This window comes from Vombatus ursinus, unplaced genomic scaffold, assembly GCF_900497805.2.
Source record: "Vombatus ursinus unplaced genomic scaffold, bare-nosed wombat genome assembly UNPS02000749.1, whole genome shotgun sequence".
Lineage (NCBI taxonomy): Eukaryota > Metazoa > Chordata > Mammalia > Diprotodontia > Vombatidae > Vombatus > Vombatus ursinus.
Window position 1 is genome coordinate 4,805,598 of NW_020940527.1, and position 18,082 is coordinate 4,823,679.

Sequence of the window (18,082 nt, forward strand, 5' to 3'; positions counted from 1 at the left end):
GTGGAAAACTTGGGAATCTTGGGGGGGAAGTGATCATTCTATATGAAAGTTCATTATAGACTACAAAAAGAAAACCAAGAGTAGTCCGACATACCCCCTAGGTGTTGGGAGAACAGATTCCAAAGAGTTCAAAGTTACTGCATAAATAGAGTCCCACAGATTACAATTCTGCAGGGAAGGCATTTACTCAGAAGAGATCATAGAATTAGAGATTTAGAGCTGGAAGGAACATGAAAGCCATTTTCTTCAACCCTGTCATTTTACAGATGAGATAAATGAGGCCCAGGAAAGGTTAACTTACATATCCAAGGTCACTCCAGTAATAAATGGCTGAGCTAAGACTTGAGCTCTAAGTCCAGGGCTGTTTCCGTTGTATCACTGTGCTGCTCTTCAAGAAGGAACTTCTCAAGATGTCCAGCGAGAACACTCTGGTGAGAAGGAAAAGATGGTCATGGGAGGTTTGGCTGGAGGCCGTATGAATTCACAGAGAAATCACTAGCCAACTTCAGTTTAAGAAAGATACCCAGAAAGTGGAAGGAGGGACAGGAAAAGGGAGAAGGAATACAGAAGAATGGCACGGTCGCACAGGAATAATGTTTTTAACATTCAAGTTCAGAATGAGCTGAGGAAGGCGAAGCATAACGGAAGTCTTGTTTTAAGGCTTTAGTGGAGAAAATTTTTTGTGGTTTGGGAAAATATGAAAGATTACAAAAAGAAGAAAAATGGAAAAGATTTTTAAAAATTATTTTAACAAATTGTTTTCTTAATCAAGGATAATGGAGCCGTCACCCTTGGACCCTAACATCCCTGCACCAGACATGCTTGCAGAGGAAGTAGAGATGACTAGAGAGGAAAAAAAAAAAGCAGCCTAATTTGGAGCGCGTATATAACGAGTCTCTAGAGGAGATTGGTGCTGGAGGTGATATCATTGTGAGGGCGTTGAGGGACCGATTTACTGGGTATCTAAAGGAGTGGAAGCAAATACAGCTCTTTGGAAGCTGAAAGCAAAAGAAGAGTGAAAAGCAAAGAGTGGAAGCAAAAGATAGCAAAGGAGTAGAAAAAATATTGTGCCTTATTGATAAAGAAAAGATTAACCATCAACGTGTGTGGGGGTGTGTAAGTGTGTGCACTCACATATCCCCTGTCTATACAAGATCTTTTTGAGGGTCATCTGTACAAAATTGAACGCATCCCTAGTGGGGATTTTGCCAACAATGTTCAACAGTGGATTGCATCTTCACCATTTTGTAATTGATAAGAGATATAGAGAATAGAAGATCCCATTGTGTTTCATTTTTGTTGATAGTTCCAAATCATTCAGGTCAGCAGAACAAAATGCTCCCTTAATAGACTCTTTTACAAAGTTTGTACCATACACATATCAAGATCATTGAAGATTCCTTGGGACATGGAACAATAGAAATAACCCTGTTCAGTAACCACCTGATAATAAGCATCAGGTAACAGATGTTCACCAAAAGTATTCATCACTGTCGTGGAGGAGATACAGCACAGCATCCAGGTCAAGGAAGGATTCCTAATGGATGCTGAAGTCCTTCGTTATGCTCCCATTTGTGTATGACACTGTATCAATTGCATCAAGTCCCTTGGAAGAGATCTGTTATCACTTGAAGGAGTTGGGTCTGTCCATCCTCACAGAAAAACAAAACAAAACAAAACAAATGAATAAAGAATGTATGAATAAAGAATGTCTTTTGCCCAGATTTCAACATGCATCTGAATGGACACTCTAAGAACTTGTCCAATAGTGTATCTGTACCTGAGACAGACAATTCAGGTTGGCTCAGAGTTGAAAAGTAGGAGGAAAGAGGGATGAATTTGCTTTTGGGGAATTGTAAAGCATTTAATATACCCAGAAGCTTCCTATGACAGCAAAGTCATCTGTTCAATGTAAACATTTTCTTGGTGTCCTGTATGCCTGTGAGGCCTGGAACACTGTTGCCTCCATAGAACTAAAGATGAGCATTACAACAAGGATAATGGAAATATGCGTGGTGGGAGTGAGCTGAAACATTGGTATGGAGTTCAATGAGAAAATTGAAGGAAAATGAAGAGTAAAGTATGTCATCAGGGAATTATATGACAGAAAGGGAAGATGGGTTGGTCACATGGTGAGAATAAGCAATAACAGGTGGATTGCCAGGTGGCCCCCCTGGGACCCTTTGTGATGTTGGAAGAAAGCAGGGAGGGCCTCCAGCATGCTGCTGGGTGGATCTCCTGTGAAGATCTTTTGGGTGGATGTGGACAAGCTGGGCAGGCCTGGGTGGTTTGAAATTCATTGTGTTGTAGGGAAATCCTGAGTCACTGAGATCACTATTTAAGGATTGGAACAAAGAGGAGATTTAAGGAAGGGAAAGGAAGGATTCCTGCTTAGGGAGGTAACGGATTCTGCAAAACTGCCCAGTTCTTAATCTGCTTCTGTCTTCTCTGCCTAAGAGAATGACATTCCTACTGGAGGGCACTGGTCAAAATGGCTGCTGCATAGGGAATTGGTATGATATGGGTTGTCTGTAGAATCAACTTGGGTCCCTCCAGTGATGCAGGGAGTGGATATTTAGCTAAGTAAAGAGATAGTAAGGGAGTGTTAGGATCAAGAAAATAGTGTAAGAATAAGGGAAAGAAGAGAGCATGAGGAGAAAAGATATAGGAAGAGTTCAGGTTACTTGGCTCAGATAAACTTAAAAACAGTTGGGATCATTATCAGTGCTACCTGAAAGATTGTGGAGAACAAGAGAGATGCTACAGGATTGGGAAGGGCAACTGATTTTCAGAAAAGGGAAAAGATTGAAATCTGCAGTCTATATGCCAGTGAACTTGTCTTTGATTTCGGACAGAATTCTAGAGCCTATCATTAATGGGATTATTAGAGAATACCTAGAAAAGCAAGTGATAATCATAGAATATACATAGTCACACCAGATTCACTTTATTACCTTTTTTTGGGGGGGGACAGTTTACAATTCTGGTCCTGGAAAGGAATACTATAGATATATTTTACCTAGATTTTAGCAAAACATATGATAGAAATCTCTTGTGCTGATCTGCAGAATATGGAGGGATGTAAGCCAGATAATAATCTAGTTAGGTGGGTTTGAAATTGGTTGAATGACTGACTGGAAACATAAAGTAATCTGTAGTTCAATGTCCATTTGGTGGGAAGTCTGCAGAGATGTGTTTCAGGAATATGTACTTAGCTCTGTGTTATGTAACATGTTTAATTAGCTACTCGGATGAAAGTATAGATGACATGCTTATCAGAAAGTTTGGGTGATCAGAATTCAAAATGATCTTGGCAGGCTAGAGCATTGGGCTGCTATCTAGGAAGATATAACTTAGGGATAAATTCAGAGTATTACACCAAAGTTTAAAAAATGAATACGAAGGGGCAACGAGGTGGCACAGTGGATAGAGTACCAGCCCTGAAGTCAGCAGGACCTGAGTTCAAATATGGCCTCAGACCAAACACTTAACACTTACTATCTGTGTGACTCTGGGCAAGTCACTTAACTCCAATTGCCTAAAAATTAAAAAAAATAAAATGAATACAAGAAAGGGGAATCCATATGGCTGGACATCAGTGCGTTAAACAAAAATCTCGAGATTTTAGTGGGCTGAAAGTTTAAAATGGTCAACATCATGGTTGCAAAGAAGAGTAATTGCAGTCTGAGGGTACATTGAGTGGCATAATGTCCAGAACTGAGTGGGTGATGTGATTAATTTATTTTGCCCCGGTCAAACTACACCCAGAGTATTGTGTTCAGTATCACATTAGGAAGTGCTCTGGTAAGCTGCAGAGAATGAAGAGTGGGGATGGTTACTTTGAGTTCATGTTTTAAAGATTAGTTGAAGGAACAAGGATGTTTATACTGGACGTGATAAAGGTTGGCTGTGGAGGAAATAATAATTTGTAAAATTTTTGATGAGCTGTTTTGGAAGAGGGAATAAACTTGTTCTGGTTGACCCAAAAGAGTAGAAGGTAGAAGTTGCCAAGAACCCAGTTTAGGCATATTTTCTAAGGAAAAAAACTTTTAATAATGAGAGCTCTCTGAAAGTGGATCGGGCTCCCACAGGAGGCAGTAGGACCTCCCTGATTAGTAGGCTTCAAGCAAAGTCTTGGAGTTTTGTAGAGGCTCTTCTTGGATGGGTATGAGTTGGACCAAATGGCTTCTGAGGGTCTTTCCACCTCTGAACCTATGAAATTCCTGTTCTTACATTGACTTACTGGGGAATGTGTTCTGAGTCTGGATATACCTCATTCCAAAAACTTTCACAGTAGAAACATGGCACAGGAATTGGAGGAAAGATCCTTTCTATTCTGAATATTATAATGAAGTGTACTAATTGTTATATATACATATACATATACATATATATATATATATTTAGTTTTAAAATAAAAAAGTTGTTGTGGGAGAGATTCTTTCTACCCTATTATTCTACGTGTTGTGTTTTTAAAGGGGTTAAGGAAGCCAAGGAATAGGGAATGGAGGAGAGGTCCTAGATTTGTAATCTCTGCTATCTCATTTCTGCCATCCTTCTATATGGAGTTCACTGGCTTAGGGTCCTTGTTCTTTGGCTCTCTGAGGAGGCCTGAGTACTTTGTGGCTGTGAGTTTGAGGTTGTATATACTGAATTATTTCTTTAATTTATAAGTTTTGTGTGTTTAGTTACGTTTTGTGTGTTTAGTGTTCTTGTGGTGAGAGATTTCCAGGCTGGAAAATTTTATGGACCCTACTTTTACTCCTTTTTAAGATTGCATGTGCTTAATGTCTTTTCTACATGGTATAGCTAATCTTAGACAATGGAATTGAATTTCAGGAATTCATAATTTCCTAACCTCTAGTGTGTTTTTACAGCCATGAAGATTTTTGTAACTACTAAAAACTCCAAAAACCAAGGTATTGAAGAAGCTTTGAAAAACCGAAACTTTACAGTGGAGAAGATGAGTGCAGAGATTAATGAGATCATCCGGGTGTTGCAGCTCACTTCCTGGGATGAAGACGCTTGGGCTAGCAAGGTAAGTATGAATTTGGGAGAAAATGGGTGACCAGTCCTCAGGGGGAAGGAGGGTTGGTTAATTTGTAATTTCTTATATATAATCTCGAAGTATTTTTATGTGTAGCATGAGACATGTCAGCTCTTTATTTAGGTAACTTCTTTGCTTTTGGGACCAGCTACTTCTTGTTAACCAAGATTGAATGTACAGCCCACGGTAATGTTCATTTACATCAAGACTTCAGGCCAGGACTCTCTGGTGTCTTGGATGGGAGAATGCTTTTATAATGGGTACTTCCTTTAGGGAAGGATGGATGAAAGAATCCTCTTGGCACTGGTTCTTACACCACTTTTTGCTGGTAGCTGTTGCCATGAACCTATCGTGTTGGTCTGAGTAAAGGCCAACCTTGAATAAAGGATACTTCCCCAAAATGAGATCTCTTGGAAAAGAACCTTTTACATAGGTGTGCACTGAAAATAAACCTGATTATAGACTCACTGGGGCTCCATGTAAGCCAGATTTGGGGTGAAAGTACCCCATATATTTGAACCATCACAATAAGTTCAATCAGGATGAATCCTATTCAGAAGTCTCATGGAAAACTTTTTCCTCCACTAACCTTTGATCTTGAGATAATAATGGAACAATTTTGGCATATGACCTTTGATCCTAGGAGAAGAGATGTAAAACTCACCTGGGTAATGTGTTTTCATATAAACTCTCTAGTGTTAGGAGTTTTCCGGGGTCTCCTTTTTTCTCTTGTTTTCCACCTGTTCCTTTGACTGTAGGTAGATTTCTCTTGTCTCTGCCGGCCCTGGCCTTGTGCTGCAGGTTGTCTTGTTTCTCCCTGTAGTGACTATGACAGAGGCATCTGGACTGGGGACTCTAGCGATTTGTTTGCACTCCCAGAGCCTTCTTCCCAATGCTTCTTGCATGACAGGTGCTCTTGACCAGGGCCCTGTAGCCCACCAGTGGCAGAACTGAATTGAGAACATCATAGCCCGGTTCCCGGGTGGAATTTCTAACCTTTTTCCTAGTGGTGCCAGTTCTTTCCTCTGCTAAGTAGGGGCCTGGAATGGACTGCCCGCCCTCCCTTGTCTGGTGGTCAGCTACATGAAACTGAACAGGCAAGGCTAATTTTACCTGATGATTTGTCGAGGGAGGTGTTTGCACAATTCTTAATTAGATTGTATCTAATTTCTGTATTGAAACCATTGACATCCTTTAGAGTTAACTTACCTTTGCTTTGAAGTACTTTGCCACTCTGACTTCGCTGTTATGACTTCTTTCTGCCTTTTGTTTTTGTTCTCGTTTGTTTTATTCTTTTCTCACGTTTAGAAGGTAAGCTTTCTCCTGCCATCTAGTCTATTTTGCACTTTTTTTTTCTGCTAAAAGAGAAAAAAGCATGTCTGTGAGGATTTGTGTCTTGTGTTGGCTGTGTGCAGTGCCTCCTTCCGTGTGCCAGTGTGTGACACTGTGCTCGAGTACGCTTCAGAATGCCATTTAATGAGGATCTTGGGGCTGTGGAAATCTAGGCAGTTCTAATCCGTGTGTTCATTTCAAGTCACTCATTTAAGAAACAAATTAAAAGCATCACTGTGGTAAATCCGACTTCCTGGATTTGGTAGACACATGGGGAAGGTTCCAGCTTCCTGTTCTAGCCAGAATGACTTTGCCACTTCCACTCATTCATTCTGAGAGTATAGGCCTGTGTGGGAAAGCACAGTGACATTGGAGTTATCTGTGGACCTGCTGTGGTGGAAAAATTCCCCTTAGTCATTTATGCTATTTCTTTCTCTTAATTCTTCCCCAATCATTCTCTTCTGGAAGGTCTGGAATGTTGCTTTACTCAAGGTCTGTCTTTATAGTTTTAAAATGTGATTGATGGGTACTAGAAGCAGCATGGTTGAGAGTTTAGAGTGCTGGGCTTGGAATCGACAAGACCTGGGTTCAAATATTAACCCTGAGACTCCCTTTCTGGGTGACCCTGGCCAAGTCACTTAATCTAAGGCAACTCACTATGACTTATCTACTAAGATAGGGTTGGGATGCTGCTGGATAAAAATCCTATACTTGGAGTTCTCCACACTGGAATAGTCAAAAAGACTTAATGAATTTATGTTTTGAAGAATGAAACTGGTGATATCAGATGGACACATAAAGCTCTGTTCTTAATATTAGCCCTGGGCTTCAAAACTTCATAGTAATTGCAGTAATAGGAAAGAAAGGGTGTTTCCAAACTTTGATTGAGCTGTGAACATCCTATATATCTGTACTGGAAGGAGGAAGCTAACCACCGTGGGCATTCCCAAGCTCGGGCCCTCTGTTCCTCATTGTGAACCCTTCTTTGCTTCTTGCAGGTAGCAGACCTTTCAGTTTCTAGCTTTCCTTTTTTTCCAAGTAGTAGTAGAAAGGAATAAGGCATTGTCCGTTTATGGTGACCATCTGGCCTTGTGCTGGTGTGGAAGGAATCAGTGAAATTACCCAAGCTAATTGTGGTGGAGAAATGCAGCATGGAATGATAAAAAAGTGAATTAGATCAACTCATCTAATTTGCTGATGTCATCATGGACAAAAATTGTTTATAGATGTTTTTAGCAGTGTTTTTCACCTTGATGTAGTCCCTTAAAATGGAAAATGGTGAATAATGAAAGTACGTTTAGTACATTTGGTATCTCTCATTCTTTCTCCTCAGACCAAAAATAATTAACCTTTTCTTGCCATACATGTTGCCTGCTTCTTCATTAGTGCAGGCTTCTCCTGGACATTGATGGTTCCTCCAGAAAGTAGAAAAAATTATTGGGGTTAAAAGTATGGCTTGTCTAATGAACCCATTTTTAAGGAGACTTTGCTAAGGTTAGTCATTGTGCCTTTGAATCTGAATTCCAGTCATAATGCTAAGAATTTTCAAATGATTTCCCAAGCTTACATAATCAGTCTTATTAAAACTGATCAGTCATTCAGAAATTCTAGCCTTGTTTACTGATAACTTCCTGTGTAACACTATAGTTAGTAAAATTATTGGAACACCAGTTAAATCCAGCTCTTTGAAACGTCTCTTCTCTGCTCTGACCTCTCTCATGTTTGTAAAGAACAATTGAGGGGTATCAGTGTTTGTTGTGATCAGTTTAACGCATGCTATGACTGGCGAGGGTGTGGGAGGAGAGAAGGGGCAGGTACTCCATGGCTGGCAGTGCCCACACCCCAAAGGCCCTTCTGCTGGGCTCACCCACTTGAGACTTTTGGTCTTGTTATGTGGAATCTTCTGCTATAGTACTTAGTCATGCACTAGGATTGATACTGGCCCAAAGTGGTGACGAAGCTAGTGGTCCTGCCAGACTTCACTACACGTTACCAAAAGTAGAAATACCAGCTACAAAGTGCATCACTAGAATACTTAACCTTGCTGCAGAGATTAGCAGTCTGAGGACCGAATTTTACATTACATTCCCCAACCCCCCCCAAATTGAGAAGTGTATAGATTTCTCCAAGCCATTTAGTATTTTTCATTAGAAACATTATTGTGTGAGATTTGCCACCAAGAATTTGGGTTAACCATCTACTTTGTTTGTTGTATTTTATCATTAAAAGAAGAGAAACAGCTCAAATGTTAGAGAAATTGGCCTTTCCACCCAGACCTGACTGAACTCTGAACATCTGATTGTCTGGTTTTATTATTTATGTGTTGACTACCAAAAGGGTTCATTCTAACACAAGAATCTTCTTTTCAACACATCTTGTTTTTTAAAGCCTCATTTTTTTTTGAGTAAGGCTGGATGGGAGGTATCGGTCCAGGGCCAGGATGAGTGCTGGTAGGTGGCATGGGGAGGTAGAGGTAGGGGGTCCTCCTTTTGCCCCTTCATCAAATTGTCAGGGACCTTGGGGGCCCTGATGCTGTCTCTGAGCTCAGTCCTTCTTGGTTATTTTTGCTGTTTCTATTTAAGTGCTGCTGTGACTGAAAGTGAGTTTCATTGTTACAGGAAAGGCATTTTAAAGAGTATCTTTATGTCGTCTACCTTTTGCTAAGTGAGAACAATGCCAAATCAGCACAGACTTGCCTTTTTTAGTACTTCTTATATGTTCACATAAAGAATTGTTGATAAAGGGAAAAAAAGCCAGCTGAAAGGACCCTGCATTTCCCACTTATTTCAGCCTTCCTTTGAGAAGGTACTGACAGGAAGCTGAAGGCTGTAGGTGGAAGGTAATTGGATGCAGGTGTAGCTTTTTACTTTATTTAATTAGAGATCCACCTAGCTTGTACCCAGATCCACCTTCTTGAGTGCATATAGTAATTATCCTCTTCTATCGTTACTTTTCTTCCATTGTATCTGAATTTTTACCTTGTATCTAAATATAACTATATTATATACAATGCTACTGTAACAAATGTCGCACCATAAATGGAACATGGGATTCTTGGGAGATTAAAACACCAAGATCTATAGATACTTTTATTTTTCATAGAAATTAACTTTTGAAAGTTTGTTCTTTCTAAGTGACTATGGTAAAAACTATGTAATCTCCAGACATCTGCCCCTTTGGAAGCTTTGTTAACTAAGTGAAATTCTCAGCTTCAAAGTAGTCTTTTTCCAAATTTGCCACATATTTATGTGAGGAAAAACAAGCCGCTTAATTTGAACATCTTGACTCTGCCTTCTCTCCCACTCAGTTGTAAATTACTCATTTCATGAGTATAACATTCCTCCCTTCCTTCTCCCAGTGCATTCACTACCCTACTTTATTAGGGAGAAAAATGAGAGGTTTTGTGAGGGGACTGAATAGATCTCTGGTTGTTCCTTTGCAGTTAATTTGTTGTTGTTGTTGTTGTTGTTGTTTTTAAGGCAGTGGATACAGAAAGTTGTCATCTATTGAGGTTATTGATGATTAAGGGGTGGCAATTTGACATGTAGAGATGAATAATTCAGAGCAATGTTCTTATGTAGGTATGTGTTGGAAGCTGAAATCAACCCAGTAGATAATTGTTGTTGACTCTTATACAAAATCAGGGTAAGCCCCAAGAATCCCCTGCCCTTCATTCTTAAAAGTATGCAGACTTCTAAGTCCTGATGGCCTGGAGCCTCTCAATATAGTATATAATACAACATGAGGCTGGGCACTAAATAATTTACTTAATTTTCAAAATGTGGTTTTAGGCTCCTGAAATACATTTAGATATCCGTAGATTTCTTACTGAATACTTCAGTTTTTTTTTGTGAACAAATATGTTTTTATGTTTACAGAACTCCTGTCTTCTAGGGAGAATGGTTTCCAAATAAACTGTTGGGAAGCTGTTTGGTGGTGTAGAAAGAACATAGCCCTTGGAAGCAAGAGACTGCTTCAAATCCCAGCTCTTCCATGATTGGGAGCTGGAGACAAGTCATTAATGTTCTCTGAGCCTCACTTTCCTCATCTGGAGTATGATCGTTATTTTTTCTGCTTTATTTTGTTGTCTACCTCACTGGGCTGCTGTGAGGAAGACGTTTTGCAAACTAGATAAACTGTTTAAAAGGGAACTTTATTATCAGTTCTGTTCTTGACTTTAATAAAGTTGGAACAATTGAATTTTTGAGCTGGAAACAACCTTTGTTGTTCAGTTGTGTCCGACTTCATGACCCCATGGACCATAGCAAGCCAATACTGTCCATGGAGTTTTCTTGGCAGAGATACTGGAGTGGTTTGCCTTTTCCTTCTCCAGAGGATTAAGGCAGACAGAGGTTGCCCAGGGTCACATAGCTCTTTGAGTGTCTGAGGACAGATTTGAACTCAGGTCTTCCTGACTCCAGGCCCAGTGTGCTATCTCCTGAGCCACTTAGCTGCCAAGGAATTTTAGGTCTTTTTTATGATGAAGAAACTAAGGCCAGTGCTCTTAGAGATCATTGAGTTCTCCCCAGATCACATGGTAAATTAACGGCAGACTCCAGACCTAGGCCACCTCCCTTTCAGTTAGATGTGCTCTTTTCACTGCCCTGCTGCCTTCCCAAGCTGGAAAGGGCCTCCACACCAGCTCATATCACTACTATAGGTCCTCATTAGGACCATGAATTTATAATAGAATTTTTATTAGTATCCATTTTACTAGGAGTGAAGGAGAGGGCTTGCTGTGTAAGTGAATAGTATAAACAAGATTAGAAGAGTGATATTTAAATTACTTAATAAAATAAGGTTTAAAGCATTTCACTAGCATCTATTTACTTCCTAGTAATGGAGTGATTACTAGTCTGTTAAGTAGGTCTCTATTCAGCCTCAGACCTCTGCCCGATGGCATTTGTTGGAATAACGTAGGTTCTTAAAGTAATGACTATTTTAAAAATTGTTTAATTCACTTTTAATATCACCAGCTCAGTAATTAGTCTTAATGAGTGCAATTTCGCTATGGGTCATTACAGGGAGAAGTAAGTGGTCCCCCTTTGTTGTCTAGTGTACAAGGAAGGTACTGCATGGGGATAGCAGACTTGCATTGTTAATTTGGAAAAGAGAGGATGGTGAGACGTTGGTCCCCTGTGCCTAACTGAGATGTGCAGAGTCGGGCTGGGGTTGCTGTTGTCGGCTTGTTCTAACAGGTCTGTGTTACGATGGCCTCTGTTGGGCAGTGCCCCCGTGTGGTAAGATTCTGGGAACAACAGGGACAGTGAAAGGACAGGGAACGTTAATGATTTTTTACGTTTTCTGGAGTGTCAAGGACTCATTCATTGGCTTCTCTGAGGGAGCTACGCTAGCCAGGCCTCCTCCTCCAGCAGAAAAGAAGGTGGATTTGAAATGGAGAGCAACACTTTTGGAGATATGGAAGATCGCTTTAAAAAGTGATTTGTCAATATTCTTATAAAGTAGCCTGAAAGATGAAGTTGTTGTTGTTATTGGTAAAAAAAAAAGTCTCATATTTGTACATTCAGCCCAGGATTTTCCACAGAAATGGAGAATTTACTTCAGTACCTCAGGCATCTCTGATTATGTCTGTGTAGATACTCTTCCATTAATGTAGATTTTAGCTGCTGTACAGCACCTAGGCCACTGCGCCAGGAGGTGGGAAAACTCAGTTCCAATCCTGCCTTATACACTTTACCTAGTATCTGAGTGTCATTATTAATAATTGGCATCAATAGTAACATTAACTTTTATCTAGCACTCACTAAACTCAGTGCTTTACAATTATTATGTCATTTGATCCTTATGGAAATCCTGAGAGGTCGGTGCTGTTATTCTCCCCATTTAATGATGAAGAAACTGAGGTAAATGGAATTTATTTGACCAGGGTTACATAGTTAGTAAATGATGCTGGATTGGAACTCAGATCTTACTGACTCCAGGCCAGGCACTCTATCTACTATGCCACCTTGCTGTATAAGTAATGCTCACCTTACTTAGTGTGAATTCTAGTTGTGAATGATAAATTGAAACCTATTTGATCCTTTCCCATTCTTGGGGTTAAGGGTAAGGAACCAGTGGTAGATGGGATTAGGGGATGAGGAAAAGGGGAGAAAGTATGTAAAAAAATATGGATCTTAAATACTCTTTCTCTTACATTCTTCTACAATAGCTTTCCACTATAGTTCATCATTTTCTTTTGTAGAATTCCAAATAAACTGTGTAATGAATATGTTTTAACTTTTAGGAACCATTCATCCAGAGTTCTTGTGGTTTCGCTAAAGCACAGTGAAGGATTATCATCAGTTTTTATGTGTTTTAAAAGGCAAGATGTAAAAGAAAAGGTTCTGTGGCCCAACATGCTGAATCTTTCTGTGATTGGAAGGGCTTCCACCACCAGTAAGATGAATGTTGTTGGGCGGAAAGACTGTTAATGTAGATTGTGTCAGCTGGTTCTCTTTTTGACATAGAAATGAAACATCTTTTGGTTCCAGGGATTTTAGCAGTAAGGGACAATGAGAAATTGAATGTAATTAACAGAAGATTTGCATGCAAGGTATGCTGCATTTTGAAGACTGAAGTAAGAGTTGTTGTGTGAGCAGTATCTTTAAAAAATAGAGCTAATGCAGGAGTCTCCTTGCTATGTTATGTTACTGCTGCATCTGTCTACTTTGTATTATATCAGCACAATTTTGGTAAGAAAATCACTGGGAATTTCTCTTCTAAGGACACTGAAGCCATGAAGAGAGCCTTGGCCTCCATCGATTCTAAACTGAACCAGGCTAAAGGTTGGCTCCGTGATCCTACTGCCTCGCCAGGTAAGACTTTGGTTGTATTTTTGTATCTTTGGCAGTCCTGGGTTAAAAAAAGAATTCTAATATTTGTACATTCAGCCCGAGATTTCCCACACAAATAGAGGAGAACTCCTTCCATTCATGCAGATGTTAGCTGCCCTGTAGCACCTAGGAAAATAGGTGGCGCAATGGATAGAACTCCTAGCCTAGTGTCAGGGAGATTGTAGTTCAAATCTGGCCTCAGACACTTACTAGCTGGGTGACCCTGGGCAAGTCACTTAGCCTATCTCAGTCTCAGTTTCCTCAGCTGTGAAATGGGAGTAAGAATAGTACCTACTTCCCAGTGTTGTAAAGATCAAATGAGATAATAATTGTAAATCGCTTAGTGAACCCTGACATACCATCTGAGTGCTGCTACTCTAAATACAGTACTCCATAGGAGAGGGTTTTCAAGAGCAATTGTGTCTGAAAGGTCCATGACATGGCAGCCAGAGTCTTTCCAAACCTTCCTAAGCTGGTCCTCCCATAGTAGATACAACTTCTAACTAGGCCAGTACTCTTAAGTCTGTCCAGTTTGGCAGGCCTAATCTGGTTGTCATGTGAACGATCCTCGTCATCTAACATTTAGTCTAATAGAGTGCTGGAGCTAGTGTATCACATGTCAATTTGTCCATGACAAAGCTGTGTCCGCGGAGGTGAATTGTCTTCTCAAATGTATATAGCTAATGAGGGGCCAAGCTGTGCCCAGACTTCAGGTGTCCTTTTTCCAAGCCCAGGATCCTCTACCCTATGACGCATGATCTCTTCCATTCACCTGAGATCTCGTTTTATCCCTTCCTCAGTCTCCCTTTATAGTGCCTGACCCAAAGAAAGAATCAGTCCATGTACCCTCCACCATAGGAAAAGAATCTAATCAGTCTTATGCCTGAGTCTATTGATTGTGAATTGTATTGTATATACAGTTGAGGTTACTGATTTGATTATCTTATTGCCCAGCAACTTTTAGTCTTCCTGGATGGATAGCCAGAGGACGAAGGGACTGTTAGAAGCAAAGACCCTGATAGTGGCAAGAAGGGATGGCAGACATTGAGCGAGGAAACAGGAGATGTACCAGCTAGGAAAGCTCAATGTTGTAGCACTTTCTGATGTAAGAATAAACTGCCCTACAGACCCAAAGAACTTCTGTGGGCATCATTGTATTAGAATATAGTTCAGTAAAGTAATGGGTGTTTATAGTGATGCCAGGGAGTCATCAAGAAAATATTCAATATACTCTGTTTACTGAGGCAAGGAAATGAGTGTTTTAGAAAATGTTCCAGTGAATACTTTTGTTGCGTCAGTTATCTGAGGGATTAATTTATTCAGAGCATTTGATTGCCTGATGATTCCCAAAAAATGAGACAACAGCTCTGCTGTTGAAATCCCATTAGCTCGTCCATCCAGTTCTCCTAGCTAACTCCTCCCTTTTTGCCCTGTTCCCTTTAGGGAGTGGATCGTTCTAACTCTCAGACATAGAAAAGACCGTAGAAAGTAGAGCAGGACTTTTCACACTTGCTGGTTCCCTGGACAGGGAGGTGATTATTTTGGTTTAAAAGACCTCATCCATCTTTCCTATGGCGAGAATGAAGTAAGATCTTGAGTATGTCAACGGAGTCCTTAAGCAGAATAGTTGATGGCAGTGAGAACTGGAAAGAGCTAGTTGTATTTTCTATAAAGGTAGGGATGAATCAGCTGTTGAGCTGAGCTTCACAGATTCCTTAAACCAATATTTATAAAGGAATAAGGAAATAAAGGAAAAATTTAAAAAATTTTTAAATTGGTGCCCCTAAATAGCCTTAAACTGTCCCTCAGGTCTTATCATCCATAATCTTAGCACAGGCTTCTTTATATCTCCAAGTGCTTTTGGTTTAAAGAACTCCTTGCAGGAATCTCTGTGGTGCAGGGACACCATTTGACTATTAGCTATTGTATTGATTTCCTCTATCTCCTAGTGCCAGTGTGTAAAAAATACAACAAACATTTCATCTATCAGTGAATGACATCAGCATGTAAATATTGTATATCTCTTAATTGCCTGTAGGAGATGCTGGGGAGCAAGCGATCAGGCAGATCTTGGATGAAGCTGGCAAAGTTGGTGAACTCTGTGCTGGGAAAGAACGCAGGGAGATCCTGGGTACCTGCAAAATGTTAGGGCAGATGACCGACCAAGTGGCCGAACACCGAGCCAGGTAAAATGCTTCTGGTTTCAATGAGCAGCTTCCTGGAGCAGGCCGACAAGAACTCTTGGCTTATTTAGTTTTGGGCTTTTCAGCATTATTAGAAGTAAAGTGGATTTCAGTAAGATTACTGGTAGGTCAGATAACACATTAGCTCTTACACTTCTCCATATATTGTAGACTCATTCCATGGTAAAATAAAAGGGTTTAGAAAACAGTTGTCATAGAGTTTACACACCTTTAAAGTTTATGTGATTGTAGCTGAACTTCCTGATTGAAAAAAAAGTTTTTTGGGGCAGGTAGGTGGCGCAGTGGATAGAGCTCTGGCCTTGGAGTCAGAAGGACCTAAGTTCAAATCTGGCTTTAGACACTTGACACCTACTTGACACTTGCGTAACCCTTTGCCTCACCAAAAAGCCAAAAAAAAAAGTTTCTTAGCCTACAAATGTTTCATAATGAAGTTGATATGCAGCTCTGACTTCTTCACCTCTGGATGTGTCTTGGAACTGAATTGACATTTGTTGGGACTTTTTCAGTTTCTGGATGTAGATTTAGAAGAACTTTTGTAAAAAGGAAAAACTGCAACAGTCAGGGAATGAGAGTCTTGAGTCCCCCATTAGGAAGAAAGAAAGGGACCATGAAGAGAAATGACATTAGAATTACTTTCCTGGTAGTTTCTTTCTAAACCAGTATCCTGCTTACTCTGGTTGGCGTTTTCTGATTCATCAATTCTCAGCCGTTTTTTTTTTTGGACCACACATTTTCTTTTGATTGTGTGTCCCTTTCTGTTACTCTATACTCTTGGCATTTAAGAAAAAAAAAATCTAAACCTGGATACAGCCCCATTTTCTCAAGAACAAAGTTAATTATAAATCAGTTCTATTTTGGATCACATCCAAGAGAATATATAGGTACTGACTGAAGTATAAAAGATTCTTTCTCTAAGACAGTTTCATTCGTCAGGCAGTAGCCTGGAGTGAAGCTCTAGTGTAGGACAAGTTTAAACACTAATTTTGTTATCGGAATGTCCTGAGAGACAATGTAGAATGTCCCCAAATGGGGCCTAGGGACCGTCCTAGGTATTATATATAATTGGAAATATAGTCATCACAAGACATTGCTTACTTCATTTACCAATAGAACCACTTGTTCTTTACCTTAAAAGGAATAAAGGCCATGGAACATAAATGTAACCTCAAAATCTTAGCAAGCCCAAACCCAAAACTTTTGGGGGCAGCTAGGTGGCACAGTGGATAGAGCACCAGCCCTGTAGTTAGGAGGACCTGAGATCAAATGCAGCCTCATACACATAACACTCACCAGCTTTGTGACTCTGGGCAGTCATTTAACCCCAATTGCCTCACCAAAAGAAGCCCCAAAAAACCTTTTGTGTCATGAACATAAATTGAACTTTGTAGAAAGGACAAAAGCAAGTCTTTTTTCAGTCCTGAGAAGTGTTAAGGAGATTTGGCAGAATTGTGGGTGCCTCTTTCTTTCCTCTTGCTAATATCCAGTCTCTACAGACCTTTTATCTCCCCAAAAGAAGATTTTGATGTGGAGTTCTCAAAGGTGCCTTTATGTGGTTAAGTGTGTATTTCACTCTTTCTCAATAAAAAGAGAGAGACCAAGGATATCAAGTGAGCAAACTGTTATAGGAGGAAAAACTGAAAATATCAAAGTTCTTTACTTTAGAAAGATGAAATCTTAAGAAGATTAATTTGAAAGATTGGAGTTTAAATTATAAAGACCATTCCCCAAATCCTGGAAAACCAGAATAAATCTTACATGTCTTCAAGGTTTGAATGAAAGAATGTACTATTTTACATGCTAGATAATAAAATTTTAGAACACTGTACTCAGAAACTAATACTATAGAATATAGAAAGAAAGTTTTGATCATTTCGTAAATGACGGATTCATAATAAATTATAAAGTGAAACCATCCTGTTGGAGAAGATGGGACTAGATTAACCAAAGATCTGAAGCAGTATGATAGTTCTTCTGACTTGAAAAAATTCCCTTTGACCTGCTAAGCATGGCTGTTCTTTATCCTGGGCTTGTTAAAAAGAAGTTCTGTCAGATGAGTGTGAGGCTTCTTGGCACTTTTACTGTTTTATCTAATGGTAAATGAGAGTTCTTATGACAATAGCCCCACTGGGTTGTGAGAAAATATAGGTTGGATAATGGCTTCTTTAGGAGGCAGCTGTCTTAGTGGAGTAACCTAAAATCTATTGGATGTTGTCCTCAGTTTACCATAGACATGCTCAGCTTTCTTTAACCACATGTCTACTGACTGGGCTTGCATGGCATGCGGAGGTCGCATGTAAGCAGAGAGTGGAGATTTTCAAATGAAACTATTGACTACTCTATATATCAAAAAACTGAGGTGCTCTGGAAATGTACACTTGCTAATGTTTGAAAGTAGACATTTCTCAAGAGTGCCACTATGGTAACAAAGGCCACTATAATTGGGAACACGGTTTTCTTTGGAGTTTAGGGTGGATTATGTAGTAATCGCCAAGAGAAATTATTCCCTAATGTTTCAGGGTTTTTTGAGGTGATTCCTTTGTAGCCCTGGTTTTTCAAGTAGCTTTGCTTCTCCACTAAGTTAATGATGTATTCTTAAGGAGCAGCAGAGAAAGCAGATGCCTTGCTTTGTTTATGCCTATGTACTCTTCCAGATTTGTTGAAGA

General features: G+C 39.8%; 1 protein-coding gene across 2 annotated transcripts in view; it reads left to right on the forward strand.

Annotated features, from left to right (window-relative positions):
* Nucleotides 1-18,082, forward strand: part of VCL (vinculin) — a 111,830-nt gene that overhangs the window by 63,302 nt on the left and 30,446 nt on the right. For both annotated transcript variants that reach the window (XM_027858738.1, XM_027858728.1), the window contains exons 6-8: nucleotides 4,878-5,038; nucleotides 13,107-13,197; nucleotides 15,254-15,401. In XM_027858738.1, the coding sequence (XP_027714539.1) occupies nucleotides 4,878-5,038; nucleotides 13,107-13,197; nucleotides 15,254-15,401 (400 nt within the window). The remainder of the gene's footprint in view (nucleotides 1-4,877; nucleotides 5,039-13,106; nucleotides 13,198-15,253; nucleotides 15,402-18,082) is intronic.